The 23,359-nt window shown below is 39.0% G+C and overlaps 1 protein-coding gene across 1 annotated transcript in view; it reads left to right on the forward strand.

Moving 5' to 3' along the window:
* The window catches only part of Ranbp17 (RAN binding protein 17), a 336,136-nt gene that overhangs the window by 232,197 nt on the left and 80,580 nt on the right, over positions 1 to 23,359 (forward strand). Inside the window, 4 exon segments of the mRNA XM_038328832.1 lie at positions 3,536 to 3,566; positions 11,395 to 11,492; positions 17,034 to 17,106; positions 17,109 to 17,121. Coding sequence (XP_038184760.1) covers positions 3,536 to 3,566; positions 11,395 to 11,492; positions 17,034 to 17,106; positions 17,109 to 17,121 — 215 coding nt within the window.

Genomic DNA, 23,359 nt, shown 5'->3' on the forward strand with positions numbered 1-23,359 from the left:
GTTTGTTCTTGTCTGTTGTAAACAACAGAAGAGCATATGAGTCTGAATATAGTGCATCCCAAAACACTTTCGTATTTGGCTAGTGTTTGGATAAGTAATATTCATATTGTGTGCCAGAAGGACTGCTTTGCACAGTTTTTTTATTTTGTTTTTTGTTTTGTTTCTTGAGACAGAGTTTCTCTGTGTAACAGCCCTGGCTGTCCTGGAACTTCTCTGTAGACCAGGCTGGCCTCAAATTCACAAAGATCCTCCTGTCTCTGCCTCCTGAGTGCTAGGATTAAAGTTGTGCACCACCACGCCTGACTTGCAATGTACACTTTTGAAGGCAGATTTACTTTTACTTACTATTGTTTAATGTAAACTGTGACAATAAAAATTTAAGTAAACATCTATAATTTGAATAAGAGAATTTCACTTTTCCAAGTTAGATTTCTTTTAAATATCTGTCCCCATAGCAGTATTAATTATGAATTTATATTTTTCAGTTCAAAGTTTAGGGAAAAAATGTAATTGTTATATTCTAGTGCTTTTTTTTACATACCTTTAATGAAACAGAAAGAGGCTATAATAGACATGTACCTGGTACGAGTAGGTACTCAATATAAGTCAGTTGTATCTGAGTTACAGGTTAAATTTAAAAACTGTAATAACTATCTGTATGGACTTTATGCTGTTTGAAAAAAAAATACCCCTTCCCTACTTAACAGTAATTTTGTAAAATAGGAGCATGTAAGCCATCAAGCAGTGATTTGTGGTGTAACTAGGGTTTCTTTGCCTTGTTAAGGACCAGAGCTGTTCTTTCCATTTGTAAGCTGAAATTCTTCAGAGTATTGACTTTATCTTTTTTATAACGTTTTAGCACCAAGCTCACTGTAGTTACTTAACTGGGTGCTTATTCGATCACAAACAACTATGCAGCCAAGAAGGATCCATTATTGTGGCTTCTGGAATCAGCCCTGCCTGCTAGAGTCTCCTTGGAAATATCTTTTATCATTGCTTCTTACAACTGATTGACTATATACAGCATTCTTGTGCTGGATTAGGTCAGCGCCTGCTCCCTTTTTACACGTTATCTTTCTGTTTTTCTTGATGTTGTGTGAACATGGTTTTGATTATTTGAGGCCTTGTCTCAGAATCTAGATTGAGGGTGCCATTGCTGTCAAAAATTTCTTATGTATAGATTGATAGGTTTTCTCTTTGTGTTCCTGCCATGGAACCAAGGAAGAAAAAAATAGTTGCTTACCTCAAGAGTAGCACAGATCATGTGTTAAGTGAAAGAAACAAAAATAATGAGGATGAGAACCATTCTCAAAAAATAATAATGGTAAATTTTATAGTACTGATTCAGGGAGATAAGAATCAAGTAAGAAAAAACTGCCTAACCCAACTGCTTGCAGAAAAAACTGGCACGTGATTCCTGGCTTGAAATACAAAACATTCTAATTGAATCTTACAAAATGAATTGGATATTTTTAATAAGCCATGCAACTGAGAGCAGTTAGAAAAGGAGAGAAAATTGGGTGTCACATTAATTGCGTATTTACTTTGAAATGCATTTTGGGTTATATTCAATAATTTGCACTTTGTATGAGTTTAATTAGATGCTACTGTGCCCCAGGTTGTATTTCAGATGAAAATGGGGGAGTTTTTGGCAATAAGCAGTATTGTACTATGTTATCAAACTGTTTTAAATAAACTAGACGAAATGCTCACTTCTATGAAGGACAGAATTGGAATCATTTCATCATTATGATGATAATGTTTCAATGTGGAAACGATGTTAGCTATGTGCTATTTAAGTCCTCAGAATTAGCAGAGGAGTACGGGAAGTCCCCTTGCAAGTAAATGCACATGTAGAAAGAAATGGGTGTCCGACCTCTGTGCTTGCAGGGCTACCCCTTCAGGGAACCACTCCAACAGCTCCCTGGGTTGTCTTACAATTAACTTGTTGATTTAATAAGCTAAAGGAAAGAGAGAACTTCCAACAAGCTGTCAGTGTAAAATATTTGAATAAACAAAAACTTTCTTGTTGTTTAAATAGAAGTAAATTAGCTTGACAAACCACTGAATGGGGAAGGCTTGAAAAAACTTAAGTAAGCTGTTTGTTTTGTGAAGAACCAACTAGTAGTTGCAAATGTTTTTGTCACTAATAAACTTGGGATTGTCAGTGTAACAGTCATATCAAGTCATACATTGCAAAAATTCTGACCCTGAACACTCAGAAGTGTTTATTTTGAGTAGGATTTGGGTGAGCAGTACCAATTCCTCGGGTATTTTAAATTGTAAAACCAATATTTTTTTAAACCATAAACAATGTTGATGTTTATAAACCATTGTTTAAAACCATAAACAATGGTGTTTATGGCTGTTAAAGACAGTTCTGTCTTTAGAAGTGAGGGTGACACCAGTGTGTTTTGATGATTTGTAACAGTAATTGGCACTTGAAGATACTGCTGACCTAAAGTTGAAGAATTTTATGTAAACAAGTTAACTGCTTGTGTTAACACGGAAGAATGTTCTAACAATAGCAGCTAGAGGTCGATTTTAGATACACAGAAAGGAACTTCCCTTTGTATTACATTGTGTCTGTGTGTGCTTCTGAAACCTTAATGCCCACCCTGATGGTCACACTTCCTTTAATAGGCCACACCTACCATCAACAAGGTCGCATCTCCGAATGTGACCTTGCTTGTGGAATGGTGACGCACTTGTGGAAGTCAGAGGACTCTTGGAAAAGGCAGTTTTCTTCCTCTGCCTTGTGTGCCTTCAAGAGACTGAAGGCTATAGAGCTTTTATCTGTTTACCCTGCCCCTTCTTTATTAAAAATAGCAAACATTTATTTACAGATTTATATTTTGCAAACTACTAATCATGAAGGTGACACCCAATTTCTTTACACTTTTCTAATTAATGTAATGTGCCTGACTTATATAAAAATAGTCACTTTGAATATGCTTTATATTTAATCAGACTCACATTCAGTAAGCCATTTTCATGTGCCTTATCCTGTTTAACCTCGCAGCGGTCTGCGTTAAGTACCCATCGTCCCGTTGCTGATAGGCTCAGAGATTCACTACTTGCCCAAGGTCAAGGTAGCAGTCGGTCGGAACTCAGTCTGTACTCACTCCTGCCAGGTCATTCTTCAGCCCTCACCTTCTCAATCCAGGAAGAAATAAAACCTTTTTCTTCTTTTTTATTTGAACTGTTTGGACCAAATGATTGATTCTTGGCTCGAGAACAGTGAGGGGAAAACAAGAGATTACTTTCTAGGAATCTATGAAGTAACAGATTCATTGTCTTTGGTTTTTCCTGGGTAGACAAATATGGCAATTAGTCTAGTGAAGGTCAGATGAAATTTTAGATGGTGTTCTATGTCTAATAATTGGACAAAGCGGTTTTTCTTTTCATCGGATTAAGGAACAGAAAAGTAGGCTTCTCAGGAAGACTTAGCAGGTGAGCAGCTTGACGAGGAATAGCTAATGTTCTCATAGGTGAAGAATACATCACCATTTCACCTGTGCCCATGACTTGGCAGCGACTGCTTGGAAAAGTAGACGTGGGAGAAGGTGGGAGAGTGGGGCAGTGGGGGTAAAAAGCAGCTGGAAATACTTAGAATCATAATGAGATAATTAAGACTAATTAGCCGGCCCTGTAGGCAGAAAGCAGCCCATTAAGTCCAGATCCAGTTTTAATAATGTACCTGGCTTTGAGGGTAGAGTCCAGAGCTCCCTGGGGAATAGAAATGCTCGGGGTGAAAACTTGTAGGTTAGGTCTCGTACAAAAGGAACAACAACTCTGCACTTGGATAATGTATTTTTCTTCTAGAAACTAATGTGAGTATTGTGGGTTTTCTAGAACTTCAAGAGAGCCTCAGTTTTCTCATCTATTAAATGGAGATACTTAGAGGATTGCCATGCAAACTGAATGTCTACTTAGTAACTATTAACTAAGAAAGAAACACTCCCTGAAACTCATAAGCAAACCAGGACGGCCCCTCAAAGTGAGGCAGTTTCACTACTTTTCCTGTGTCTGCTCTCCCCCATTGATGACACTTCCTTGCGATTCTAAAACACCCTGCCCTGCCTCAAGTCACAGTCATTTCAAAAGTGACCAGAGCTCCTATTTCAGTTTACAAGGAAACTGGACTGGAGCCAGATTCCGTCTTTTTGAAGGACTGGCCAAGCCACATTCCTTGAGCCATCTGCTAAACAAAACTTGAGAACTGTCATCTTACAACCATTGGATTAGCAGGACCTGTGGAGGATGGACTAAGACCACGGATTCTGCTGGGATCACCCACAGCTACTTGCCTTTAGTGAACTATTTTCTGTACTCACTCTTGTCTTATTCTTTTCTTAATTTACCTCAGTTTGGACTACCTTAACAGGCAAGTCTTTATGTACTGTGTTAAATTCTTGTTACTTATATAACAAATTGCCACAATTTAATAATTTAAACAGTATAAAGATTATTTCATAGTTCTAGATGGGCAGATGTCCAAAGTGGGTCTCAGTGAGTTGAACAACGGTATTGGCGGTGCTGTGGTCTAGATAGTCTGTCCTCCTACTTCACAGCATTCTAGAGGTACTTCCCCCCACCCCCTCCTCCCACCCCTGAGAACAGTTGGCCTGGGCTCATGGTGGTTGTCCTTATGATTCTCTCCCACTTTTAAGGACTCTTAGGGCCAACTGGACTCATCTGAATAGTGCAAAATAATTTTTTTCTTCACTTGTTTTGACAGGGTCTTTTAGGTTGCTCAAGCTGGACTAGAACTCATGGTAATCCTCCTGTCTCAGCTTCCTAAGAGCTGCAATTGAAAGTGTCTGTCTCCGTGCCTGGCAGAGTTTCTATTTTAAAGACAGTCTTTAATTTGTCTTTATTAAATAACTCAAAATGCTCACATGTTCCCATGTTAGAATTTTATCCATCATGCTGACATCACAAATGCCAAGCATTTCATAGTGTTTTATCGTGCAGCGTATACTTAGCAGCTGTTGGCTACCATCATTTATAATTACTGTAATACTTGTTACTTGTCTCTCCTTGCCCACTTTACCAAGTCCCCAGTGATCCAGCCACTGTCTGCATTCAAATTTGAGGAACTCAAAAGATTGACAGTATGTCTGTATATATTTCAAGGCAGGAAGGATAGACTCAGATTTTCTGTCATGGCAGTTGGTTTTCTTTTCTTTTAGGATGTAGTGGCCATAAAATTGGCTTTTTTTAAATGTACAATCCAAGGGGTTTTCATCATATTTAGAGTATTTACAAGGTTGTATAAACTACCACCATTATGTAATTCCAAAGCATTCTCAGTCCCCAACCCACCCCTTCTACTGACAGCCACTTAATTGTTTTCTGTCCTCTATTTGTCCTACAGTTGAACATTGAATATAGATTTTGATGGTTTAGTTTTGGATTTTTGAGGCAAGGTCTCTTGGACACCAGTCTAGCCGCAAACTCATTATGTAGCTGAGAGTAATCTTTAAAAACTCATGATCTTCCTCTTAACATCTCACAAGTGTCCAAGGTTTGAAACTGGTGCACAACAATAAATAAAATGCACTAAAAATCAAGTATTTGGCTGCCAACATAGTAAGAAAGACCCTATTCTAAATGTGTTTTCTCTAAAACATAAAAATAATATGGACCATATCATATGAAACATATAAAAATAATAATTTTTCTGTTCAAACCATATCCCCCAGAAAACTTTGGATGGTGGACTTGTTTGGTGATGTCCTAAAATCAAAAAAAAAATTATCTTTTTCTTTTATGGGTGATGAAGAACCTAAAATGTGTATTAATATAATAACTTACCTTTCCTATTTGGAGATAGTTTGTTAATGACCATTTTACCTATAAATCATATTAGTTTTGTTGACTACTAGAAAAAATGTCAACTTATTCATAGGTCCTGACATGTACATTTTACATAATAAATATATGACTACATCCTTGAATTTAAAACTTACCAGACAGCTCCTATTTCTTCTTTGCATCAGAACCAATAAATGGTACCTCTGTAGACAATACAGGAAGGGGGAAATCCTTAATGGATGCTGATCTGCAAGTAACCAGTTTTCCACTAAGGCAGGTAACGACCCGTGCAGTCCCACAGGAAGAGCACAAAGCGCAATGGAGACCCTACTGATGGTCTCTCAGCATTGGCCTAGGGATTCTACTTTCCTCATTATATTCAATGTTCTCTTCTGATTTTTAACTCCAAATTCAAGATCTGTGTCACTGACTTCACTCTATCCTTTTGATGCCTTCCACTCCATCAGAGATATTGGGGGAGTTCATATTAAGATCTGAACTTAAAAGCAAACATCATCACCGGCATTTATCAGCAGGAAAATATTTGGCAAGCGACATAATTCTTTTGGGCATCTCTGTTCCCATGTAAAAACTGAGATTGTATGATTTCATGGGATTGTGAGTTCCAGCAGTTTGTTGAATAGAGTAAGAGCCATGAACATGTTCTTTGAATTAAACTCAGTACTGAATTCATCCAGACCCTATTCTAAATACTGGAGAGACAGCTGTCCATCAAAGCAGATCACGTTCCTCCCAGAAAGGTTATGTTCTCATAAAGGAGACAAATGATAACGTGTATAAAAGGCCCCCGCCAGGTGATAGTAACTCCAGTAAGAACAGGAAAGCAGGTTTGCAGGATGACGGTGGAGGGAGTCGGTCCCTTGAGACACAGTGGGGGCATAAAGGCCTGTGAGGATGTTACATAAAGTCACACTGCTGCTCACATTCCAACTGTATTTTATTTTTTTGTTTTCACATTATGAAATCTATGGGGTTGTGTTTTGTTTGTTTGTTGTTTGTCAAAGACAGGGTTTCTGTGTGTAGCCCTGGCTGTCCTGGAATTCTCTCTGTAGATCCAGTTGCCATCAACTCAGATTCACCTGCTTCTGCCTCCTAAAGTGCTGGGATTAAAGGCAGTTCAGCCACTGTCACCCAACTGAAATCTTTGTTTTTAAAATTTTTATTAAATATAACTGTATCCCTTACCATTTTCCTTTCTCTTCAGCCCCTTTCACGTCTTCTCTCTCAAAGCCTCCTGTATCACTTCCTACTCTCTCAAACTGATGGCCTCTTTTTCTTTAACTGTTATTGTTAGACACATAAATATATATACAACAGAACCTGTTGAGCCCATTTAGTATGGCATATATGGATGTGAGTAAATGATCTTAGTAAATGAGACCCACTAAAGGGTCTCATCCCTATAGAAACTAATTCTCCATGTCTCAGTAGTTATTAGTTGCCTACAGTTTTTTGTCTAGGGACGGGACCTAGTCAAATTGAGCCCTTCCCCATTATCATGTCTATTATATTGTCATTACTCAGGTCTTGTTTCGGCAGCCATATTATTGATGTGTCATGAGTGTACCTTCCCTGTTATTTCTGAGATTCAATCTCCCTGGTCCTCTGGCTCTTACATCTCTGTGCCCCTTCTTCCTCCATGTTTCCTGAGTCTTGTTCAGGAGTTGTGTTATAGATATTTAACCTAGCTCCCATGCTCTGTTATCTCTGCATTATGCCCAGTTGTGATTTCTGTAATAGTCTCCATTTACTGTAAAGAGGAGCTTCTTTGAACAGAGAAAGCTGCACTCATCTGTGAGTACAGGGTAAGCTTTGAAATGCATATAGGAATTTTGCTGGTCTGGTGCAGTAGAATAGCAGGTTCTCTTCTAAGATCTGTGACCTCAGATTTCTAGGACAAGGAGTGGTTTCCTGCCTATTGAGTGGGCCTCAAGAATTTTGATTCGTGAAGTAGATGAACTCTGGAAGACTGTTTATCTGTAGCTCAAGATGTAAAGTTTGGAATGCAGAAGCTCTGAATTCATGTTTGTTGTGAGTAAACATCCCTTTGCGTTGGAAAGGTCTCAGCTTTGTTGCAGAAGCTTCGTTCCCAAAGGAAGGGGATTTGCTGGGAAGGCAGTCGTGTGGCCGCACTTTTATTTAATTATCATAATCACCTCTCTACGTCCATGCTGAACTCAAGACAACAAAAATGCTAATGGATGTCATTTATGAAGTGCCAGCAAGGGGAGGTACAGATGCTTTGTCATTTAATCCTCACAGCTAACTTTATGAAGTAAATATTGTGTCTCTTAATTACAAATGAGGATACTAAGGCTTAGTTGCCAGACAGCTAACAGTGGCAGAGCCAGGACTGAAGCTTAGTTTCGGAGCATCCACTAAAGACTGGAAAGCCAGTCCCCTTCTGCCTGCAAAGATAATTATCACTGTTTTATTAATAATCACTTTTAGAAAACTCTTTATCATAGAGGAAAATTGTTTTTAAATTCAATGTACATGTATAGTATGTACCTAAGATCTGGTAATGTTCACTTCTATTATTTGCTAGATTGGGATTTTGTTTTTTCCTAGAGTCTTTTTTGTGTTTGTTTTATGGTGGTAATGTTTGAACCCATGCCTTTCATACAGGCTGGGCAATGTTGCTACTCTACCACTGAGCTACCTGCCCAGGCCTTTTTTTATATTAATTTTTTTTCATTTTTTTAAAAAAGAAAAAGAAAAAAGCAACTTTGGTATAACAGATTTTCAATAGCTGAGCCTAGCATTGAAATCCTGATCCTCCTCCCCTTCTTCCAAGTGCTAATCTTACAGACTTGGACCTTAATCTGCCCTGACCCAGGACTTTGGAAATTTGCTGAAACAAATGTTTTCCATTCAAACACCAGTACCACCCTAGTAACAGAAGGCACTGTTTTAGAGCTAACACTGTAATACCAGTACATATATACCATTGGCATATATGAAACATCTATTTTTCATGTGTTTTAGCATTTAATTGTAACACAAATGAATAATAAAAACCTAGAGACAGCTATTAGGGTTCAACCTAAAGATCAGAAAAGCAAAGTAGCCAAGCCACTAGAGAGCTCTTACCTATAAGAAATCCTGACTGAAAAGAGAACTAGTTCCTGGCTTGTATTCCTCTCTAGTACTAGGATTAAAGGCATACACCACCACCACCTGACTTCTGTGGCAAACTTGTGTGACTACTGGGATTAAAGATATGTACCACCACTGCCTGGTCTATTAGACTGACCAGTATAGCTGTTTTTCTCTCTGATTAGCAAACAAGCTTTATTTATTAAAAATACAAGTAGATGGGCTGGAGAGATGGCTCAGAGGTTTAAGAGCACTGCCTGCTCTTCCAAAGGTCCTGAGTTCAATTCCCAGCAACCACATGGTGGCTCACAACCATCTGTAATGGGGTCTGGTGCCCTCTTCTGGCCTGCAGGCATACACACAGACAGAATATTGTATACATAATAAATAAATAAATATTTAAAAATAAATAAATAAAATACAAGTAGATTACACTACATTTAATTCACTACAGAACCTTAAAGATAGCTTCATCCTTATTTTGTAGATGAGGAAGCTGAGATTCAGTGATTAGTAAGATACCCAAGGTACCCAAGGCTAAATAAATTGTGGCCAAAGTCAGATTCCTGAGTCTGTGTACTGCAGAGCACTGCATGATCATCTGGCACTCACACCATAGCAGCATGCCAAAGCTAAGGCCAAGATAAGTAGCCAGTGTAGGTTAGTAGTTAATAATTGACAGATGCACATTATCAGTTTCTCTCCTTCAGTACAAGGAGGCCTTGATCAAACGATGATCATATCATGTACGTGCCTACAGTATTGATGGTATTATTAAATGTCTGTGTAAAAAGCAGGGGGACATGAAACAGAAATAGAAAGGAAGGAGATAGAGCACTTGTATAAGGCTTAGAAAGGGTGTGGCCATCTTTAGATGGCATCTTTGAATGCAAGCCTTGAAAATAACTTCTGTGACAAATGGTATTGGATATGAATGAAGAATGATATGATCACAAAGCCACATGACAGAGCAGAGATCATAAATTGGTCTGCCTTATTATTTACCCAAGATCTTGACCCATGACTAGAACACCAGGAAAGATCCTTTAACTTTTGTCATCTTTTTGTGTTCTCTATTCTGTTGGACTCTAATGAGAAATTATATAAGTCTTAAGAGAAGGATTCAGGAATCATAAAAAAAAAATTGATCAGGGTCAACCAGATCAGCCACCACTGAAGAAGAATCAAAAGACCCATCATTGATCACCTATGTGTTGGGGGAGGGGCTTGGACTTCATCATCTGTACCAGGATGAATACATCAGTTTCGCTAGAGTTGACAGGCATCTGAGTCATATGGAAAGCATGCTACAACAGTTTGCTGTTCCCTGCCCCAGAAATTATGACGCAGTAGAGTGGGTCTGAAGTGGAGCCTGGAAGTGGCATCTTATAAGCCCCAGGTAATTCTCCTGCTTCTAGAGCAAGTACCAACCATTAAGGACCACTGTTCTCTTCTCTGAGGTCATTTCCTACCAGATGCTGTATTTTAAAACCACCATTAGCACAGAAATCAGAAGATCTGAACCATATAGCTCTCTTCTAAGTGGCACCTTCAACAAAACATCTAAGCTTTTTCTGTTGGCTCATGAGCAAATGGTTTCCTGTGGCATAGGATGAATGAGAGTCCAATCTAACTTCAGAGAAACCAATTTTGAAAAGAATAGTATGCAAACTTTTAGTGTGTGGAGATTCTGTTTTGACAGAATTCTTAAGGAAAATATAGTCTACCTTTCTATAAGAAATTTATGGAAAATACCTCATTTTATTCTTGTTTGTAATGAACAGGATCATGGAGAACAGTTGAATCTAAGTAAACCATGAGGAGGCCCCATTCTTTTATCATTTATTGATAAGTTAATCTTTAAAGATTTGTGTGTGTGTGTGTGTGTGTGTGTGTATTTGAGGGTGTTGGATCCCATGGAGCTAGAGTTACAGGCAGTTGTTAGTTGTCTGATGTCAGATCCTCTGTAAGAGCAGCAGGTGCATTAAATACTGAGCTAGTTATCTCTCCAGCCCCTGGAAGTTACGTTTTTAAAGAATGTAAATAAAGAAGAATAATAACTTAGAACTATCTGAGCACTTGAGTCTGTGAGCCCTTTGGGGCCTTGGCACCAAAAGAGAAAAAAAAAAGGGAAATGGGGAGACTGTTATCTCTAAAGTCTTGAAAGTAGGGAAACTTGGGGGCTTCGAGGTGTAAAGATGGGTGGACATGCCTAAGGCATGGGTCAGTTAGAGCCAGAGTATTGTTGCTGTTTCATTTGATATAAAGGATAGAGGAAAAAAAAACAAAATATTCAATTCAGTGAACCAAAGCGCCAATTGTGGCATGAGTGGAAATGCAGGCTGACCTCTTCACAGGGCCATTTCCAAACCTGAATGAAATACTCAGTGTTGAAGCTAATGCACATTAGCTTACATTTTAAACCATAGTGACTCTTTTGTTCTATAGGTGAAGATGAGGATGAATTTGAGAATTTTATGCTGCCTCTCACCGTCTCCTTTGAAACAGTTTTGCAAATATTTAACAACAACTTTAAGCAAGAAGAAGTGAAGGTGAGTCTGTTTCCTCCCGTGAAAAAATACAAGCATTCTTCCTCAGTGCCTCACCCCAGCAGAGAAGGTAGCTGCATATCTATCTGTTTGTGTATATGTGTGTCTCAGGCCCACATTCTAAGTAATACGCTTGTGAGATGAACGTTAATAAAGTAAGCACTTTTTCTAGTTCCAGATGCAAATGAGCTGTGAGGTCAGCAGTGGCTTAAGACAGTCTGTTCATGGTGGGGTGGTGCAGATCACTGTGATAGCACAGTTCTCGTGGACAAGCCACTTTAAAAACATTGCTGCCTCCCATCCACCCTGCTCAGTGTGTTCTGCATATCCATATAGAGACATGCACACATGCTAAAACCCTACATCTCTGAAGATTTTTTAAACAAGAATTTATATAAATCACACTTTATTAAATGGCTAGGCATATGTGTATAAATAGGAGCCGGCCTTGAAGTGTTGCATTCTTAAACTGAACAAAGTGATTAGGATCTAACGGATAGCTAAATAAGGCTTTATGTGCCTGTGGGAGCCATATTAGGATTGATTTGACAAGTCCAGTTCAGCTGTGGCAACAGTCATAATATCTAAGACAACCATTATGTTTTATTAGTTAAAATCCTTACGTGTAGCAAGCTGTTTGTGACAAAACAGCCCCAATATTTAACGTGGGGGGATGGAAGCAGGCGCTTTGCCAAACAGAAATAGTATCTCCCGAAATATGCTGTATCAGAGCTATATTAAATAAATTGGCACTGATTATTATTTTAAGAATAATAAATGCAGTCCAGAGAAGTTAGGACCTCGTTTGTGATGCACCCTAGTCACATATTATTGTTGTTTGGAATAGGTTGAAAGAGTAACCACTCACTCCATGGCTTCTCTTCTCTTGCTCCTTTCCCTCCTCCCACTCTTATTCTCTCTCATATACACACAAACAAATACCATGAACCAATTAGAAAGAGATGTCCTTACTGATATTTATATAATTCTTCTGTGAAACAAAGATTACCTAAATGCTATACCTTTTAGTTTAAAAATGGAGTTCTTGAACTAGATGTTTATCAGGATAACATAGTCATGAAATTTTAAAAGTTAATAAGATCTTAATTTTTCTTTGTTTATACGGTCTTCCTGAATTCTCTGTCCGTTCCTAGCCAAAACTAACTATATTTTTTAGATGTTGTCCAAATGTTTCTGACCAACAGAATATTGCAGTTTTTTAAGTAGCCCTTGCTGCCCCTTATCAAAAAAGATTTGGTGAGGGTTAAAAACTTGCCATCTTTAGAAAAATTTTATTTGTCTCATTTGAAGATTTCATTATATTCTAAGCCTGTTTGGATGTAATTCCATCTAGTTTGATAGAAAGCATCTTCCTAGAGTCATTTTTAATGGAGTTCCAGTGATATATCCCTAAACTAGCAAGTTCTTAACGACCCTGGAAAGTGACTGCTTGATTACACTTTAACGGTATTTGCAAATAAAATCACAAGTAATTAAGGGGAAATCTCCAGGCTTTTGAGCAAGTTTGATGCATGATAACTGCCTGATTCAGCTTCATCTAGAGTAATGCTGTGTAGGCAACAGCTACTGAGATCAATAGCAACGTAATGATAGTGGCAGAATTAAGTGAGTAACCTGAGAACTGTGCCTCAGAATGCATGCAGCTGCCACGAACCAAGGCCACACAGTGCACTCCGTGCTTCCGTCCTAAATGTTCATCAAAAGACGCCCTGCAGGAAAATGGAGTTAGATGCTCTTTATTGCTGATCGTGTCTCTTGCCACATTTATCAGGGAAATTGGATTAGCAGTTGGCAGCTGCAGGTAGACAAGATTCTGCAGTGATTAAATATGCAGCTTGGCTGCATTTGTTGTGACAGACCTTTAGTAAATTCTACTGTAAGCACCATCTGTCTAATTTGTGTGAAGAGAACTTGGTGCTTAAAGCTACCAATAAGGAGCGAAATCTGTTGCTTTATCATAAACAAAACTTTTGTACTAAATGCTCTTAAATGTAATTTATTAGGTTAAGGCTATTTTTTCTATCATGGTGAATAAATAATACATGCAAAGGTGCTTTCAGGTACTTCATTTTACAAGTACTAGAGATGAAAACAGTTCTGTTTTGTTCTCCTATAAAGTATTTAGTATTCCAAACCACAGGAGGTGATGCTGTTAAAATATCTTTATGAAAATGCTGCAGGACTGCCAAATTCATTTAATTTGCAACCCTTACCATGATCGTCTAAATCCCTGTTTATACATATTCTTCAAATGCAGATATTAGGACCTGTGTTGCCAAACTGAAATACTGTGAGGAAAGGAAATATTGAAAGCCCTTATTTATAACTTTGTTTTCTTTACTTAGTCCTAATAAAATTGAAGCAAATGTTGAATTTTTGTTTTGAGGATTTTTGTTTTGGCTTTTTTTTTCTTTCCAAAGTCAAAGGGAAAGAAACAAACAAAAATCCTAGTACTGTAGTATTATTTCAAAATGTTTCTTGCCTCCCATCCCCCGTCATTTTATTCATAGTAAAATATAGTGTGCTGTTACTGTGGTCCATGCATATTTCTCAATTCAGCCATGACGTCACGGGTTTTAAGAAAAATGAATGAAAACTTCTCAGAGGAAGAGGAGCAGTTAAATAGGAACCTGCTATCTTTAGTCCCTTCGTAAAAACTCCCTGATGTTAAATTATTTAAAATCCTTGATTTTCAGCATGCGCACATTAAAAGTTTTCTCACTAAGTGCCAAATGTTGCAAACAGCACTTTAACAGAATGATTTTGCTTTGATCCCTGTAGCAGTTCCTGAATAATTTATCACAGGTTATTGCCTAATTCTGGAGAGGGATAGAGCAATAAAGGCAGATGAAAACACTCCAGTTTGAAACACCTTGGGGGCCTGCTCATTCCTCTGACACGGCTCTTTTGTTGGAACTATTTAGAGGTTATTAAGATGTGTCTCCAGAATTAAGAGTATGCTGTAAGGATGAAGACAGCCATCTTAATTCTAAAGACAAAGCACAATGACCCTTCACCTTCTTTTTCTTTGTTGTTATTATATAGTAGAATTATGAGGATAATATTATAGCTGCCCCAGTAGTGCCACTACAGTAAAGGGTCTGTCAGACTTCCCATTAGAAGCCCTGTTTGGGGGTCAGGGTGGAAGGAGCTGCGTTTCAGCTGTTTCCCAAACCATCCGTCTCACACTTGGCACAGACAGCTGCTCACCATGCCGCCGACTGAAGCGCTCAGCGGTTTCTTCTTGGACTCTCCAAAAAGGAGTCCATAGGATCAGATCACTAGACCTAACCACTCCTCAAATGTACCTCAAGAAAATTATTGGAACTCATCACCTTTTAGATTTTTCGCTTCCCCAAGATTCTGGATTATTTGCTAGCTAGTGTGAGCTACTGCTTAAGGCTGTCTGTCTTGTTCCCGAATTGAGGATTGAGAAAATTCTCCTGTAGCCTTGTTTATGTATCTGTGTAGATTCTATGCTGCCCTGAGAGGATGGCGACTTTTTTATTAATATAATGAATCTGTTTCTTACATTAACACTACACTTCAGTGCTAGAGTGAATCTATCTAAAACTTATGCTTAGTTTGTTAAATGCTGCCTCTGCTCTAAAGTAACATTTTCAAAGAAGTAAAACATTAGTATAATTTCATGGCCACATTTTACTGTATTAAAAAGACCATAAATTTGCTTAATTAGAACCTTTGTATCAACTTGGCACCTTCAAGGAAGAAAAATTCTGACCAAATAAAAATAATCTTTTGTATAATGCCATTTTATAAAAAGCCCTTTCTTTGTACAAGGCATAAAGTAAAATTCATGGTTCTTGTTCACTAATTTAGAATTGAATAATGGATATCTTATGTATATATGGAAGCTTGAAATTACCTGACGAGTAGCTTGTATAAGTGAACATAATTAAAATAGAAATTTTCAAAAATGCTGTAATAGATTACAAAGCCAAGTAGAGTTCGTAAGCTAGCATAGATGGCAGCCGGCGTGCGAGCGCTCAGGATGCACATAGCTGATGGATTCTGTGCTGGAGGCTGCAAGGAAGGAAAGAAAGCTGAGAAAGACCAGGCTATTTGGTGAGAGAAAAAAACTGAATAGTAAGCCAGTTTTTAAAAAGTAATAGTAACATGAGATAGTCGTTGAAGAGGCCTGGTAATTATAGAAACACAAGAGCTGGTCATGTTATGGGGAAAAGCTAAATGAGTCATTTTAAACAGCAAAAATTGAAATTAGGAGTGTTCATATTCAGAACTTCGGGGTCCATCAGTCCTGTACATGGTTTAAAAATAGAAATTGAGTAATCCCTTGGACAACATCCAGGCACATGAGTCTCCTGTTAGGTAGGAGGAGCAGATGTCTGACTGCTCACTATGGTTTGGTTCATAGAAATGTCCTCTGTCATGAAGACAGTTCCAAACTCATTGCCTATGTGATAACTTAGGTGTCTTACTAGACAGCTTTCCATTCATTACCAAGGTCAATCTGTAACGATCCCAAGACCATTTTCTGGTCTTAGCATTTCTAGTGAAGCAGTATATTCAGAAATCACAGTTTGTATATCTCAACTATCACACCTCCTTGTTGGGGCAATTATGTTTATTTGTGCTCTTTGTTCTGACATTCTAGCATCTGTTCATGGGTTTTCTTTTCTCTTCCCAATCATCATCCTAAGGACAGCTTAATTAAAAGTCCAGAGTATGAGTCTGATATTTTTTATTTATATCAAGGAGGTTTGGTTTAGCTTCCTTCATCCCTTCTGAAACCATTTGTGAACCACACTTACTGTTTTTCAGGCAATTGCTAGGCATTTTTGCACACAAATGTATTTCTCACAACAGGTCTGTCGAATGGCCGTAATTATAATTAGCCCCCTTGATAGATGAAGAAACTAAAACTCATGAATTGACTTGCCTTTCAGAATTAAACAAAACTAGAGTGCAATTTCAGAGTCTTGTGACATTAAATACAGAACTTTTTTCCTTATGTCATTCGCTAACTTGAACAATTGGCTGCCTGTCTGGGTATATCATGATGCCGTAGGTCACCCGGCCAGTTTCAGCTTGTCCTGAGTTATTGCAACTTTTCTTTGGGGATCTTTAAATGCCAGTGCTAGGGCAGACTGAATTGTATAGTGAGGTTGATTTTAGTCAAGCCAGTTGGTTGGTTGAAATTTGCTATTAAATATTGTCTAAACTATATATCTCTTGTGAAATTATGAATCCTGATTTTTTTTCAAATTTGGCAGTATTCAGAGAAAACGTATATGAGTCTCAATGTTTCTGTGCTCCCTGGAATTACAACTTAGCTCAGTTTATAAGAAGCAAAGTGGAACTGGTCAGCAGATTGATGGTCTGTTTATTAAAGAGGCTATGGTTTTCTATGGGAAGAGATCTGAGCGAGACATTTTAGCTAATGAATCAGAATCAGATATGTGGTCATTATTGCCTGATTATTACTCCATCTGCTCTGCGCTAACGTGAAAATCAATTACTGTGTCTCTTTCCCACTGACAGCGTATGCTGATCGGGCTGGCAAGAGATCTTCGAGGGATTGCCTTTGCACTGAACACAAAGACCAGCTACACCATGTGTTTGACTGGATGTATCCTTATTACACTGTGACAATCCCAGCTCTGTGCACGAGGGATGCCAGGGCCCCTCTCTTTGGTTTAATAGTGTGGCACAGTAGGGAAAGAGGAAACAAAGCTAAATGAACTAATGGTGTAATCAGCTAAAATTACAGCACAGCGGCAGCGGTACAGATAACTGAGCACAGCACTCAGAGACCCGGCTCAAGGAGGTCACTATTTTTATAGATACCATTAAATATTGACAACTTAAAAATCACTTCCCTCAAATGATTGTTTATGTTGGGGCTGCAGGCATCATGTAGCTAGTATCTGTACTTGTGATCAGTGATTGAACCATGTGGTATTTTCTGAGGCGATTAGAAGTCTCTGTTTCCATCTCAATTAGCAGGACTAAGAGGGTTACTTTTATCTTTTAGAGATTTTATTCATAATGCTACAGTTGGTCATCTGATGAGGATGTTAATGGTCATGGAGGCAGTGGGATAAATGGTCAGGATTTGTCATTGGCTATAAAATTTGAATTTACCATTACTAAATCGTAGTATAGATGGGAGTAGGGGAAAGCCCTATATAGAAATGCTTCATCACATAAGAATAAAAAGAGACAGATGAGGTTTGAAATCCCAGCTCTTCATTCTATTTCTTGGAAACTTGGTGTTATCATCTAGCAAAAGAAACAATCCGGTATGCTGGCTTACTGTGACCACTAAGATAAGTAAGCATTCTGTCTGAGGTCTGACACTTCACAATGGCCATAAACATGTATTAGCGTGTTGGTAGTATGCTGAGCCATCTTCGATCCTAACAGGAGATGGCTCCTCAAAAGTATGCCCTCTACATTGGAAACCCCTAGCACATAAGAAAATTCTACTTGAAAGCAAATTGAACATTTTATGATGTTCTTTCTTAAAACAGTGCCTTGGTGTAGCCCAGGTTAGCCTCAGACTTGACATAGAGCCAAGGATGGATCTCCTGGTGCCCCTGCCTCAACCACCTGGGATTACAGGCCTGTCCCATGCCAACTTAATTTACATTTAAGGGGTATAATTTCTCTCTTGCTTCATTTAAGCCTTTTTTATCCAAACTTTCTTTACATATTCTAAAGGAAACTTCTTAAAAGCAGTGTTCAGTGACTATGCCATAGTTCTGGCCCAAAACATAACAGATATGAGCAAATTTTAGAGCGAACAGTACACACGATGAAAATTTTTAAACACTAATGTTTAGGGTATTAGTGACTTATGGTTTTAGTTGCTATGGAAACCTATCTCATTTATTTTCTTAGAGATCAGACAGATAAGATTTTTTTCATGGCCCTGAAGAATCAACTACATGACTTATACATATAATGTATGTATGAAGAGGTTATAAATTTAATCATAAGAAAGTCTTAAATTAATCTACAAAGAATAGACCAGAGACATATGAACATTTTATTTCTCTAAACAACCAATTCTAAAATCAAAACTTTCCATTTATTTGGAAAAACCGTAAAGCTTAACTTTGTTACAAAAAAAAAAATGATTATTTACTTGAAACCAGGCTCTAAAGCCAGCCCATCCAGCAGTTAACAGGCTTCTTGTTCACCAGTTTTAAGAAGCGCCAAGGTCAGGAACTCCCTCCTGTGTCAACAAATATAATCTGGGTTCCATTTCAGCATTTGTCCAGCAGATGGCAGAAATGGAGAATCTTAGGACTTAAGTGTTTTGTTTTGAGCTAGAAACCAGTAACTCCTCCATTTGACCACAGTTGAAGTTATTGGGGTCAGGGGCGAAGGGCGAGGTGTCAGTTATGCAGCAAGCTGTGCTACATTGCCAGACGCAGTGACTTGCTACTGGCCTTGCTTATAATAATTGAGTTTCAGTAGCAAATCAGCTTCCTTGGGAAAAGGCCAAAGGCTTTTCATAATTGTATTGACAACAAAATGAATATGATAAATGGTGTTCATTCAGTTGAGACAAGATTTATAGTTTTCCTTTGGGCAAGGGATGAAGAGCAAATATTTATAATAATAGTAAAATTTGTTTAAAAGTTACATTATTTGATCATTCAAAAAGCTTTATTAAAATATTTTGAAATACTTTTAACAGTTTCAGGTGATAAAGTACAGATTCTTTCCAAAGTATTCAGGTAATGCAAAAATGAATAAGTATATGATTTTTTAAAAATGCGGATATGAAAGTCATTTATTCTTCCTGAAATATTGATGTGTCAAACCGTCAGTGATGATTCCCACATTACTGCTGGGGAAAGTTTATTTGCCTTTTATCCACATAGATGTGTGTTCTTTAATTTGTTATGCAATCCTTAGCGTGCAGAAGAAATATTCCTGTAAGAGCACGTGTCGTCGTAAAGTCAAAATACATTTTATTTATGATGATTGTTTGATAAAATGCTATTTTAGTGTTTAGCTATTTAATTCAGAAGCATCTCTATGAACACTGACTGCATTAACTGCTACACAAGCTGCATAGCTTATCCCTCCGTCCTTCCGAAACTAAGTGGCCTAAAACTACATAGCAGCCATCTTGATAATTTTTCTATGACTAGAGAATTCAGCAAGAAATCATTCATTATACCTTTGCCCCTAAAGTAAGAATGCAGCAATAAGAAAACTACCTTGCAGTGCATTGAAATACATTATTTAAGCCTTTCCCAGATTTCCTTAGATAAAGTGTCCAAAAGTCCAGAAAGATAAGAAAATGTGTTATTTCTGTGATGTGCTCATTGAGCTCTCACAGGCGGTCCGCACTGTTTACTACATGAGCTCTGTAAGAAGACAACTACCCGCATATCAGAGCTCCCTTGTCAGAGCTGTTGTGATGGCTGGTGACATAAAGGTCCTACTGAAATGTCTACTACAGACAGCTATGTCACCGCTGTCGCTTCTGTTCCTAAGACAGTTAATCAAGGACTCATACCTGCTTACTTCTTCAGGAAGTAAGTGGGCTTCCGTAGCACAGAGTGCTTGGTTCTAAGAACAGTGTAGGTTACTGAAACAATTCTTACCTGAAATGAACTTTTTAGTTCAAATGAGTCCTGTGTGTGACCGACTGACAACAACATAGGAAGCTGTAGATGTCAGAACAAGAACAAGACAGGAAAGAGATGTCATTTATCTAACGGATCAGGAAAGGCCCTGTAAAGGTGACCATGTCACCCTAACTCTTGCCAGGTCAAGTAAGACTGGACCCTGGGGAGTTAAGAAGAGCGGTTTCAAGTGATCATCAGTTTAGGGTAAGAAAGATGTTTCATTAGGACACAGCTCACTTCATGGTTAGGGAAACAGATTGTCTGGGACCCTTGACTGTCAGACTCCAAAATGTATATCCATGTTCTACAGGCAGCATGAAATCTGCAGAATACGTTCTCATGACTTTGGTTGGTCAGCATAATCAGAAGTGTATTTCAAGGCGAAAGTAATTGGCATTGTATGTGAAACAAGTTGAACCGCAGAAGAAACGAAACCTAAACAGCCACCGTTGAGCCAGCATTCTTTGGAATGTGCGTTTTATGCACCAGAAATACAAGAATAAAGTGCTGCTTTCCAGAAGTTTGCAATTAAGTAAACATGCAAAAGGAACCACTATTGATCAACTAATTGCACGTGTTATAACAGACACGTGTGAAGGACCACATGAACATTTGTGAAGAATTGACAAGTATTTTAAGCAAAACGAGATTTGGGGAGAAACCAAAAGTCGCAATAAGTTTGAAAAGATGGGTTACCAGCCAGGAGAGAGGAAAGGTGTCACACAGCACATGGCCCCTCGTGGACACAGCGCAGATCTCACATATTCTGCAAGGATACAACACCGACGTTGGCATGTTTGTAGAGCATATTCAGATAGTCTCTGAACTGCTTGACTCTAGTCTAGACCCACAGCCTCACGCTGATTCCCCCAACAGTTTGAATGAAAAAAACCTCATGTTTTAGGTATCATAATGCTTTGTCCTCTTTGCTAATTATGTTCATTGTGGCACACACATGGAAATTAGAGGACAGCCGTGGGAGCTAGTTCTTCCCTTCACCACGGGCCCTGAGTGCCAGGTTCACCTCATGAGGTGCAGCAGCCGCACCTCTACCCAGTCAGCTACCATCCTGGCCCTTTTTTTTCATACTTTTTAAAAATTATATATATCACTTTTTCTACAATTAAATCTACAAAGGAAATAGTTGTGGTTTTTCTCTTTACTACTTTTTTTGTGGTGCAGGAAACTACTAATAATTACTGGATGGATTAATGGGAGGATACATGGATGAAAGCAAGTTTGATGCTTGCCACTTTCTCATATTTGGTATCCTGTCTGCTGATGTCGCCACTAGTGCCTTTGGTTTTTCATCTGTCTATGTAGACCTTTGGTATTCATTGGGAAGATCTAGGTAAGAGAAATTAGATCCATGCCCCTTCTACCTAAGGACTCCCTTTCTCTTTCTCTGCCCAGATATATGTAGTCCTCACAAGGCCACTGGAAAATTAAACTTGGGTTTTGATTCTCACTCTAATCTGAGCCTGGCACTCTCACTGTGAAGCCCTTTTAACCTCCATGCTTAGTAGACCTCTGCTCTGCTTTCCAGTAATCACTCATTTTCTCTGTGGCAGTCACCTCTGTCAGAAGCATATTAGAACTGTCACTGCTCTCATTCCACACAGAAAAGGGAGCATCCCCTTCATATCCCCTGGTCTTACCCCAGTGTGAATACAGCGTGCTCTAAAAAACCATGGCGCTCTGTTCTTAGAGTTGCAGGTGGCCTGTGTGGGCCTCCAGTGCTCTTAGGTTTGGAGGTTGGTGTCTGTTCCCTGATGATCCTAGAGTTTGTGCGTAGGCTATCTCTTACCTGAACAGGGAGAGCACCCTTTACACACCTGCCACTCTGGTGAAGTATGACCAAAAAAAGCCTTGTCTTCCTAGTTCTAGATCCCTGGCCCTTAACACAGTTCATAGTATGTGGTATCTGTATATTAAATAATAACAGCTTTCCTAGTACTTAGAAACAGTAAACTATCTGACAGTTCAGATCAAGTTTGCAGTCAAGTCGTGGTTTATGTTTATTTATTTGTGTGTGTGTGTGTGTGTGTGTGTGCGTGCGTGTGCAACACAATTCATATATGGGCATCAGAATACAACTCACCCTTCCCATCATGTAGGTTCTGAGAATCAAACACAGTTTTGTCATTTGCACCCATCTGGTTCTTTACCCAAGCATATCCACTCACTTCCTGTTTCCACCCCCTGTCCTTTTCCTTTGTGTTATTTTATAGCATGTTTATTTAATTTACTTCCTGATTGTTAGGATATAAATCCCATAAGGGAAGGCATTTTCCTAGTGCTTTTGTTCCCTGGTATCTCTGGAGACTCTAAAACAGTACATTTGAGGAGGGCTTCAGCAAATACTTGTTACGGGAGCCATTTTAGGAATGCAGCCTGAGCCTGTCTCTCCTGGGGAACTGCTGCCTTCCTGCTTTGTGGGGGGCCCAGCACACTGCAGGCCTAGGAGGGCTTGTTTTCACTATTATTGAAGTGATTTCTTAAAGTTCAGCATGAAGTACTGTTTAAACAGTCAAGATCCACTTCTACCATGTAGGCTCTGTCGCTTCTGTAGGTTTACAACAGCAAATACTGGGATCTACATTGTACTGAGCCAGTTCGTAGTAGGCAGCCCAGGTTTCTGCACTACTAGGGCTTCGAATGCAGAGATAAGTTCTGTAGTTCTGTAGTGGGCAGCACAGTCATATATGGGCCCTCTCCCAGCCCAGGTGGGTGGCCTAGCAGGTAGAGTGATGCTGAGAAGGGCTTTCAGGAATCATCGACAGCTGTGGTGGACTAGGAGGGTGGAGATGGTGGTGAAGCAAGGATCTCAGCCCTTTCACAGCTCGCGGAACAGCAGGTAGTGCACACAGCCAGCCCTGCTCGGAGAGATGAAGAAGAGATTGGTGCCTTTTGACAAAAATCAAGAAGACATCCCAGAGATCTAGAGCATGAGCTGTGTGTTGGAAGATGGGATGAAGTGGAAGGAAGCAGCATATGGGAAACGGCACTAGATTGGAGTCCCCATGATTTGCAGGGAGTTGGGATAAGCCAAACTGTATGTAAAGTAGAACTGGTGAGGTTGGATACACAGCAGCCTTCATGCCTTGACGAGGAACCTGGTGGGGATTTGGGGGGCAGTGGGCAGCGGGTGTTATGTTGAGGTTTTTCACCGTGGAGCTCTGTCCAAACCACACAGATCCAGCTAAGCACTTTCAT

The sequence above is a fragment of the Arvicola amphibius genome, chromosome 4 (assembly GCF_903992535.2).
Source record: "Arvicola amphibius chromosome 4, mArvAmp1.2, whole genome shotgun sequence".
In the NCBI taxonomy this organism is placed as follows: Eukaryota; Metazoa; Chordata; class Mammalia; order Rodentia; family Cricetidae; genus Arvicola; species Arvicola amphibius.